At 42.5% G+C, this 10807-nt stretch overlaps 1 protein-coding gene and 1 pseudogene across 1 annotated transcript in view; one reads left to right on the forward strand and one right to left on the reverse strand.

Annotated features, from left to right (window-relative positions):
• Positions 1-4199: 4199 nt before the first annotated feature.
• Positions 4200-7499, reverse strand: LOC115067248 (annotated as a pseudogene).
• A 193-nt stretch (positions 7500-7692) lies between these two features.
• Ccdc7 (coiled-coil domain containing 7) overlaps positions 7693-10807 on the forward strand; it is a 46287-nt gene continuing 43172 nt past the window's right edge. Inside the window, exons 1-2 of the mRNA XM_008850581.1 lie at positions 7693-7965; positions 9201-9293. Coding sequence (XP_008848803.1) covers positions 7693-7965; positions 9201-9293 — 366 coding nt within the window. The remainder of the gene's footprint in view (positions 7966-9200; positions 9294-10807) is intronic.

Here is a 10807-nt window from a genome sequence, read left to right on the forward strand (position 1 = left end):
CACATACACAGAAAATAAAAATAACAGGTAAAATGTTAAAATAAATAACTAATGAAAAGACCCTATATTCAGTCAATTTCAGCAAACTAGATTTATTTTTTCTAAAGTATTTCTTCAGTAGGCATATTCACGTGCTTATTCGTAGATCAACAAATACCTATCAGCACACAATCCACATCAGTGACACTGTTGGTATCTCAGACTTTATGAGGCAAACGCAGAATCTGTGGTAGATTGTCTGTGGTTCACTTTCCTATCCCACATAGAAATCCCTGCTTGTTTTTAGACTATCAACAGCTGTTAAAGGGCTACACCTGGTGTTTATAATGACCTTGCACAATCAGAGCTACTCATGAGGACAGTCAGTGGCTCAAGCGACCACTTAGCGATGCAGCTCTCCTTTAGTTCAGTCCAGGCTATTTTATTTGTCTGGGTTTTGGTTTTACTTGTTTCCATGTTTGTTCAGCTCTTTTTTGTCTTCTGTGAGCTCCCATAGCTGCCTGCCACTCAACTCCTCCACTCAGAGAAGACTGCGCTGTGTCTGCGGGCAGAGAGCCTCAAGCTCTCTGGGTTTGGGTAGGATTCCGCATCTGCAGTGGCATCACTGTTCTAGGCTTCTGTGATTCCGAGCTCGCACCCTTGACTTGCAGCTGCTAGGGCAAAAGTCTGCAGAGCTGGAGGCAGTGGTGCATGCTCTGACGTCTTAGCAGCCACCGGAGGTTACTGTGGGTCAGGCGATGGTGCCCTGTTGTGGTTGCTGCCACCCTGGGCTCAGAGTCGGGGTGGGGCTGGCGCGCGCCCACAGTCGTTTCTGCCGCCCTGGGCGCAAGGGATCACGGTGGGCCCGGCGGCGCCGTGCGGTTGGCTGTTACTGCCCTGGGCGCAAAGGCCCACCTTTCCCTTCAGCACAAATGTCACTTTGTACAGGGACTGCGCTGACATCTGGAGAGTTTGCTGACTTCCTTCAGGGAGGTCTAGTAAACTTGGAAGTTACAACTTCCTCAGACCAATAGATCTCACAGCCGGTCTTCCTAAAGCCAAGCTACCCAGTAAACCAACTTCCAACAGCCTCAGCAGGTATGCTCTAAGAGGGGAGCAGATGGGAGGTCCTGCCCTCCCAGAAATGTGAAGGCACTAACTAGGCCTCTGCCAAGAGCATCCTGGATGAGTTTCCTGTTTCTCTGGATGTGGAATCTAAGGCAGTTCATTGCTTTACCCAAACACCCTCTCCTGCCCCCTCTTTTCAGGGTTTAAGTGAACGAAGTTGATCTTGAGAGGTAAAATCACTAAGCATTTGTCATAGGTGGAAAGTGACAAGCTAATGAATGGTGAGCTCAAAGCTACCTCCTAGTGCTTTTAGGAAGGTAAACTGCTGTATTTCTGTGAATGAACTTCGTGGGTACATTTGTTAGAGCTTGTTTTTGAGCAAAATGTTAGTGTTGTATCCCTTTTCTTTCTAGCTTCTTGAATTAGCCCACATCCTGCCTGTTCCCAGAAACAAAGTATCAATCTGAAGCATGTTGCCTAATTTAAGACCCTTTCTTGTTTACTCCAGGGTATTATTCCAGCCTCTGAGGCTCTCTACCAGTCAGACATTGCTTTATTTCCACTACTTTGTGTTTCCTGGGGCTATTGTAACAATGTAGTGCAGATTTGTGGACTGAAACAAGCTTTCTCACAATTCTGCAGGTGGAAGTGGAAAACCAAGGTGTGACCAGGGTCACTTCCCCCTGGAGATTCTTAGAAGAGCCAGCATGCTCTGGTGACTGCTGGGGTCGCTGGCAATCCTTGGTGCCCTTTGGCTTCTAGACTCTTCACTCCCAACCTCTTCCTGCCATCCCAGGGCATTCTCCCTCTTCTCTGTGTGTCTGTTTTTGTGTGTTTGTTTTGTATAAGAAAGTCCTTGGATTAGGGCCTTCTCTGATCTAATATGAACTCAACTTCATGGCATCTGCGCTGAAGCTGGCTGTTTTTTTAGATTTTTTTTTTTTGGTTTGTTTTTGGTGTGTGTGTTGCTTAAGGATTGATTCAAGGGACAACACTGCCAAGTTCTGCTCAACATACAGGTGACATGGGTGTAAAATCCCTTCCCATCCAGGGATATTTCACCCCAAGCTCACAGAATTGCTTAAAGTGCTCATGGAAGCATTGCTTTTGCTTTTTAGATGTGAAAGGACTCAACACCATCACCCGAAGCTCCAGGCCACCAGCTAGAATTTGACATCCTCTGCACAGAAAAACTATAACTACTTCGAAGGAGATCACTGTAAGGAGACAATGCAGTTTCACATGTTTCATTTTATAACTTTCGACTTTAGTTATGCCACCAAGAAATAAGTCAGGTTCTTGCTTTAGCCCCCAAGTAGTCTCAAGAGGCATAATTTCCTGAATCAAAATCACAGCTTCCTGTAATGCCCTATGTGGTCAGTTTGAGACAGTGATTAAAGTGGAGCTGTCATCAAGGTAGGAACCAGTTAGAGCTTTAAAATAGGCTTGAGTGGCTGGATAGGGAAGTCAGTATAGCTCATGCAGTGAGAAAATGGAGTTCCCTGCTGAATAATTGTTTGTGCTTATAAACTCTGAAAAAGAATTTTAAGAACAATGGAAAAAAATCCACAACAAGTCTTCTGTGGTTCCCCGATTGGGATTAAATGAAGAACTGATACAATGGACCACAACCTGACATTTCTGATCCTGGAGCCGGCACTGTCTGTCTGGCATCACTCCCTAAATCCACACTCAAGCTCCCAGGCCAAGCACTGCTGCTGCACCTGGGTCTTAAGGGATGCTCTAAGCAGATGTGAGCACAGTTTCGGTTGCTACTCAGTTCACATAATCAATTCTTCTTCACACTTCATTTGATCGCATCCTGTTCAAAGCCACTCTTCCCACTTTCCCATGCTCTTGCCATCTTTGTCTCATTTTAAATATTTACAAAGAGAAATGACCTACATTTTAAAGCAAAGATATTTTCTGAGGCTCTACAAAGTGTGGCTAATTTAAGGCAAATTTATGTGAAATATAAACAGCAACTTACTCTCTATTTTATTTTTTCAGTTTTAAAAAATATCTTCCCTTCAAAAACAGGAAAGGCAGAAAAAAAAGAGGGCTTTATTTTTTTTCTGGAAACAAGTGTAAGATCTTACTAACCAGGAAATCATTGTTTTCTGTGCATCATATAAGTAAAATGATTTTCTATTTCAAAGGTAAATTTTAAGTGGCCTTTTCAAGCAAGTCAAAAGGCGGCAGTATGTTGGCTCAGGTAGTTTGGAGGATTACTGGATGATCAAGTAAAGTGTTGTTTTTGTTAAGTAAGTCAGTTTATGTAGTGCAGGATGCACATCCATCTCAAAGCATGTTTGATGAGAATAGACACCTACGAGGACTCTGAGCTCCAGGAAGGAGCATCTCCTGTCTCCATTGGAATCAAAGACTTGGAAGCTCTCTGGTTCTGGCATGGCAGAATCTAGGGAGTTCCAGATGGTGGTAGGTAGGTCAGCGTTCCATCCGTGTCCTGACCAGTCATGTGGAGTGAATCCTGAAGATCTTTGATGCTAGAAATTCCTGATAGAAATACAGGTTTTAATTAGGTTTCGATTTGATTTCCAAGAAGCTGTGAAATATTTGGTAATGTTTAAGGCTCTCAGGTAAAACTATATTTGTTGTTGGCCTGCAGTGGCTCTCAAGTTTGTTTGTGAGAACACTGATCGGCAGCCATTTCTCTTCCTACTTGGACACCTAAGAATTTGAACTATCTGCTCCCTTTGTATTTTTATAGTGAAATTAGATTTTAGGGAGGGAGAGAAGAAGTTCAAGAGAAAGACTGAGAGACAGATGGCCCTTTATAAAGGAGAGAGCTTTGTTAAGATAATTATTAGCTCTGCATATAACACAGTGGGGTCCCACAAGACAAAGCAGGGTACCTACTCTTCAAGATTTTCAAGGGAGTTGGGAGATCCTACACCACAGGACTGTAAGCTTAGTTAATATGTGATCTGTGCTTCCTGCTGGTAGTCTGGTTGCATCTCACTTCTGGGCAGCAGGGCGATGGACAGAATTTGGGTCTTCTGAGAACAACGAATAGTCTTCCAGCAGTTTCTAGCAGCACCTGAAACTGAGAGAGTGAGCGTGCATGTGTGTGTGTGTGTGTCTGTGTGTGTGTCTGTCTGTCTGTCTGTCTGTTCTGATTTGTGAAGCAGTTACAGAGTCTGAGATGTAACAAGTATCATTGCTGTTGCAGCTCTATGTTCCTCCGATTTCAGATTCTCACTGTGGTTCACTGTCAACTTCAGATGTCACTGAAGGTGATGGAATGATCCAGTTGTTCCCATGGGTCTCCATATCACTCTGTGACAATTCCCTTTTGTTCATTCAGTTTTATGTGTTGCCTCCGCAGCCAGATGGACGCTGTTTAAGACATCGACAGTGGAAACTACTGTCTTCTGCAGTCCATCTACGGTGGGAGGCAAGCTAAATGTATACTGAACATTGGCTTTGATGCATTTTGCTTAAGAAGTCAACTGGGAAATCTGCTCCCTCCTTTCTGTGGTGCTGATCCAGAGTTTGCTCGAGCTCAGCTCCCCACTCAGTCTTCTCCAGTTGTTTTTGTTTGCTCAGAAGTTTTTCTTGAATTAAGTATGTGTATTTCCTGGAATGACCTTTTCTGATTAGATTCCGTTGTTCTGATCCTTCACTGAGGGTATCCAGATCTTCCTTGAGGGTAGCAGGCACTCGCACCAAACCAACATAGTCCAGGACACAAACCTTGTGCGGAGGATGAAAGCACAGAGAGGATAACAGATCTTTTACCACCTTCAGCACAGTAAGTACTCTCCCTTGACAAGAGAATGCCTTCTGGTCACCCGGAAACCTCTTCCTTCTCTGAGCTGTGCTCATGTCTGAGGAGACTCTGTACAAAGTAGGTGGTGGCTGCTCAAACCATTCTGGGCTTCTGGAACTGTCTCCATGCAAGCTGATAGCATGCACCTTTTCATCAGCCTGTGTGTGGAGAGTAGAGCTGCCATGTTCAGGCCTTTTCTGCCCAATTCCTTTTCTGCCTTGGAGCTGCTTTCCAGGATCATAAATCCTGGTCCAGAGCCCTGCCACCTCTAACTCCCACCCAGCAGCAAGACTGATCAGATTCCACAGAAGCTGGAGAATGTAGCACAGAGGACACCAGACCTCAGATGTATGGGGAAGTCACATTGAAATAGTCAGGGAGGTAGCCAAATGGATAAGATCCCTTAGTGAAGAGTACCAGTCAAGACGGTGAGGTCAACTATTTTCTACTAAAAGAGAAAAAAGCCAAGTCAAGAATGAAAGAGTCACAGCCTTGTATGAAGCCAGTGTTCCTAAGTGAGCTCCAGGAGCTGGGGAAGGATACACAAGCCTAGGGAACTTTGGACCTCTGAGATAGGATTTCCAGTGGAGAGGGAAAAGAATCGTGTTCTTGAATGGAAGTAGAGTAGTTGCAGGCCACTCACTGGGGACTCCCTAATCCCTGGATGGAGAGGTGCCAGCAGGAGGCAGCACCCAGCTATTATAACTGCGACGCTGCATGGGTGCCCAGAAAACATCAAGACAAGAAACGTAGTTGGGAAATGTGATGATCACCTATCTGTGGCCTCTGTCCTGGATTTGAAGGGAGTCCAGTTTAGAGCACAGACCTGGGATGAGCCATTCAGTGCCTGGGCAAGCTCCAGCCTTGCTGGTCAGGACTGGGGGTTACTGGAAGAGGGGTAGTCAGCATGGAGGGGTTCCACAGCTCTCATCTGCCAGCCTACTGCAGCCTGCACGAGACCCTGCTCCTGAAACACGTGCTCTCTGGCCCTGGCCGGGGATGAGGGCTCCAGTCACAGGCCATTGCTTCAGCCCTGCTCACTCCCTTGCTGGTTCGTTCTTTGAAATGTTTTCGTTCTTCAGTTCTCAAAAAATGTGAAGTTTGGAGAAGAAATATCCTTAAATGACATTAACAACTCATTTTTCCTCCTTTGTAGATTTCAAGTTCTTTCTGAAAGTTTTTTTTTTTTTTTTTTTACTTTCTCTTTGAGCGTCTTACACTTCATTATAATGTGCTTAGCTCTGTGCTCTTGTTTGAGTCCTGTTAGTGTTCTGTGAACACTTTGGTCTATGCATTCCAGTACTCTTCATTACCTGTCGGAGTTATTCTGACTCTTATTTTCTGATTGTTGACATTTACACAGCTCCATGGATCTCTGAATTCTGATTTTCATTTCACTACTTTTCTCCTCATTGCTTCTCTTATTTTTTCTGCTGTTCTCTGACATATCATCTTGGTCTGATCTCCACTCTTCTTAACTTACTCTGCAGAGGTTCAATCAGTTACATCGACTTTTTAAATGCTATTTTTTCTTTTCAATCTCTCTGGTATAATCTTCATATGTGTCATTTTTCTGCTGTTTTATTTTCTAATGCTCCTATTTTTCTAGTATCATATTGTTTTGTCCTGCAGACTTTTATGCATTGTGGGAAATAGCTACTGAGACTGTGTTATTAGGAAATGGTCAAAAGTCATTTTTAATCTGAGTGCCTCTCAAGAAATGGAAGTATGTATACGTGCGCACACATGGTGTTTCTCCTTTGATGCTAGGTGTTTCTCCTGGTCTAAATGTTTGTGCCCCTGTACCTGAATTCATGTTGAAATCCTGACCTCCAAGGGGATGGTGTCAGGAGTTCATAGCCTTGGAAGGTGATGAGGTCATCAGTACAATATCCTCATAAATGGGACTAGGGACCTTATAAAGAAGGCCTAGGCTCATCTACCATCTGATATAGTACTGTCACTATACAAAATACTGTAAATTCTAAAGATGAAAAATGAGGACACTTGGAGCAGACAGCATAGAAAAGAAGCAGAATATGTGGTCACCTTGGTCTTCATTAAAATTCCAACCATAACACTTCATAGCCTAGCATGTCCTGTGAGTCACGTCTCAGAAATTGGTTTACTCACATGCAAAATGGGGACGATGATGTATATAAAATACATTTTGGCTTGATGGGTCTTTTAGTGTTAAGTTGTCATATTCAGGTTTAAATATGTTCTTGGTGTAATTTTCATTTTTTTTATTTAATTCTAGTTTAAAATAGCTAAAAATATAATGATGGATCCCAGAAGAGCTTTTGTGTATGTTTTAGTTTTTTTTTTTTTTTTTTTTTTAATACTGGGGACAAATTACCTGACCAGAGTACTTTTAGAGAGGAATTATCTGTTTGGCTCACAGACTCAGAGCTTTCAACCCATGGTCACTTGGTGCTGTGCTTCTGGACCCACAGTAAGGCAGAGCAGCATGACAGGAGCTTGTGGAGGACAGGGCTCTTCACAGCACAGCAGACAGGAAGCAGAGAGATGAGGCAAGTGTGAGCCTTCAAAGTCAGCATCCGCTTAGCAACCTCCTTCAGCTAGGCCTCACCTCACAAAATAGTGCCTCCGTTTGGGACCAAACATTCACCACACGAGCCTGTCCAGGACAGTTCATATTCACACCATAACAATGTAGCCTGAGCAAATTGGTAAAGTACCAGAACAATAAAAATATGAATTTCATTAGGGTAATTTAATTCTGTTAGTTGATTAACATGGTGCTGTATTTTTATTTGAAACTCTTAATATTTTATTCACAGGAAATATTAATTTTTCACATACAATTTGGAAGCCAAATCAGCTATAAGATGAAACCAGCAAGGCATCTGTCAGCCTTTAGTAAGAAATTGGCAAGTGTTCCAGAATTACCTTATAAAGAAGGATTATTTAATTCATCACCTAAGCCAAAAGAAAAACATGGTGCTAAATCAATACATAATAAAATTGAACCAATGGTCCTAAGATCCCCACCCACAGGAGAATCTATTATACAGTATGCCTTGCCAATACCATTGAGTAAGACAAGGGAATTATTAGCAGAAAATGAAATGCTCAGGAGGATCACTGAACAGCTGAAGATGGTAAGCTATTTACTGGCTCACATACTGGGTGGGTGTCCCTAAGGTGTCCACAGGTATGGGGATTTGTCATCAAGAAGCAAGAGAATCAGCTTTGGTTATAATGAACACAGTATATAGTTCTACCAATGATAAGATTTATTGCATCCAGCATGTGGAGGGAGATCAGGAACCAAGACTACAAGTGTTCTCTAACTGGAGTCACACAGGGCATGTTTAGTTCCTCAGTAAATGAATCATGACAGCAAAAGTAGAATGTGTACCTGGAAAATCATTAGAAACAGTACCCAGAGTTGTATTAAGCGATCGTCACCCAAGTGCTCTTTGTCTAGTGCATACCAAAATCCCAAGCACCCAAAGAAAGCAGGTGTTCAGCATAAGCTTGTTCAAACAGCTTATGTATATAAGCCACTCTGATTAGCTTCTGGAAAGCCAGCTTCTCAGCTGCCAGGCTAAGGCCAACTTTGCAGTGAGGACTTTGTAAGGACAGACCTTTCAAAATCTCAAGCCTACTGTGGTAACTCTTGTCTGCACTTCAGAAACTAGCTATAGCACTTAATGTTTGAAGAAATCATCCATCTCAAAGTTTCTTCTTCCACAATGATTGACTGTTGAATTGTAAATACACCAAATATTAAGTGAGAACACTGAGGGAGGCCACTGATATAGACAGATCACAGTTCATCCTACTGCTAAAATACCTGTTTGGTCCATGTTCTCAGAGAATGTTGTGTAAAAATGGGTTGCCTGCCAGGCGTGGTGGTGCACGTCTGTAGTCCCAGCACTTGGGAGGCAGAGGCAGGTGGATCTCTGTGAGTTCAAGGCCAGCCTGGTCTACATAGTGAGATCCAGGACAGCTGGGGCTACATATGGAGATCTTGTCTCAAAAAGACAAAATTAAAAAAAAAATGGATTGCCTTCTGGTCTTCATGGCTCTATTTTCTGTACACCCTTCAGAAGAGAATCTGACAGATACACTGAGGAGAACTCTGCTTAATGCTTCTGCCATGCATGGACACACCTACCGTCTTTAGGTACTTGTTCATACAGGAAGGATAGAGCCTTGGAGCATCTCTGCAGTGCAGGAACAGGGCCAAACATCATTGACTAGAGCGTCTTCATGATGATACTTGATGGACATTTATGCCACTAGCAGCAATCAATTGATTTTTATAAAGTCATGATTAGTTTTACATTTTGACTATAAAAAATTCAATTTGTTTTGCATTTTTTCATAGATTATTTCTACTATGGAAGAATCTTATGGAGTTCTTGATGAATATGGAGAAAAAGTAGCAGTAAAACATGGCAAGGAAGACCTATCTTTGTCAGTACGTAGATGCGATGCTAGTGGGGAGAAATTAAATACTGGAGATGGTTAAGCTTTGCCTCTGGAGTCTATGTGTCCTGTCAGAATGAATGGTCTATCCATTACAGTGGCCTTCCTGCTGAACTCAATAGGACTACAGCAATGTTTCCACCCTCCGCCGGCCCTACCTTTAGCCCACTTTTCACAGTCTTGCCTCTTTGGTGAATTTTTAAGCATGAACTTGGCTGCTTTGCTTGAGTTGTATGTTCTGTGTCATTTAAGAAGTATTCTAGGCCCAGCAAGATGACTCAGCAGGTAAATGTGCCTGCTGCCAGTCTGACAACTTTAGTTTGATCCCTGGGACCCACGTGGTAGAGGGAGAGGGCCAGTTCCGGCAGGTTGATCTGTGACCTCCATTTGTGTGCTGTGTGGCAGGCACCCACCCCACCCCACACATACTTCCTCTCTCTCTCTCTCTCTCTCTCTCTCTCACACACACACACACACACACACACACGCACTTGTTAACACACAAGGAGAGGGAAATAAAATATAATTTTTTAAAAGTATGTTTTCTAGCTTATTAAGTGAGAAAAGAGGAAAAGATTTTGAGATTTAACAAATATCTTTGCATATTGAAGTAAAGCAACTATTCATATAATGGTGGAGTACTCATTCAACCTACTAGTGAGTTGTTTCTACGTGCTTTTAAGATGCATTTATGTGTATGTGTGTGTGCTTGTGTATGTATGAATGTACACATTCATGCTGGTGCTCATGGAGGCCAGAAGAGGACATGAGATGCTCTGGAACTGGAGTGACAGGAGGTTGTGATCCACACAGTGTGGGTGCTAGGAACTGAACTCCGGTCCTCTGCAGGTATAACTCAACTGCTGAACCATCTCTTAATCCTGTTTCACATACGTTTTAGTTAAGCATACATTTTTCACTTTTATGTTTTTAAACTTCTATTTATTAATTATTATTGTGTGTGTGCACATGTACATGTGCTATGGATTATTTGTTGAAGTCAGAGGACAACTCCATGGAGTCAGTTCTTTCCTTCCTCCTTTACACAGGTTCCAGGAATGAAACTCGTTCCCTTAGGCCTGTGCAGCAATCACCTTTACCTGCTGAGCTACTTCTCCAGCCCATTTATACACCTTAAATATGAAATGTTATTCTTTTATTATATAATTCCTCTTAATATGTGGGCTATGTATATGTATAGAATGTATAATATATATTTGTATATAATTCCTCTTAATATGTATCTTGATACACTGGATAGAATCTTACCATAAATATGCTTAATCTCTGCATTTATTTATGTCCATTGAATTTCCCCAGAATTTGAAATTTCTTACAATTTAGATCCCTTACTCAATTATTGGGTTTACATATTGGTATTTCAGTTTTGGAGTGATTGTTAATAGAGTCATGTTTTACATTTTGGTTTCTGTACATTTATTATGAGTAACACACATGTGACTGACCTGAGCTCAATCCCTGGAACCACCCCCCCCCCCAATATGG

The sequence above is a fragment of the Nannospalax galili genome, unplaced genomic scaffold (genome assembly GCF_000622305.1).
Source record: "Nannospalax galili isolate Female #2095 unplaced genomic scaffold, S.galili_v1.0 scaffold43, whole genome shotgun sequence".
Lineage (NCBI taxonomy): Eukaryota > Metazoa > Chordata > Mammalia > Rodentia > Spalacidae > Nannospalax > Nannospalax galili.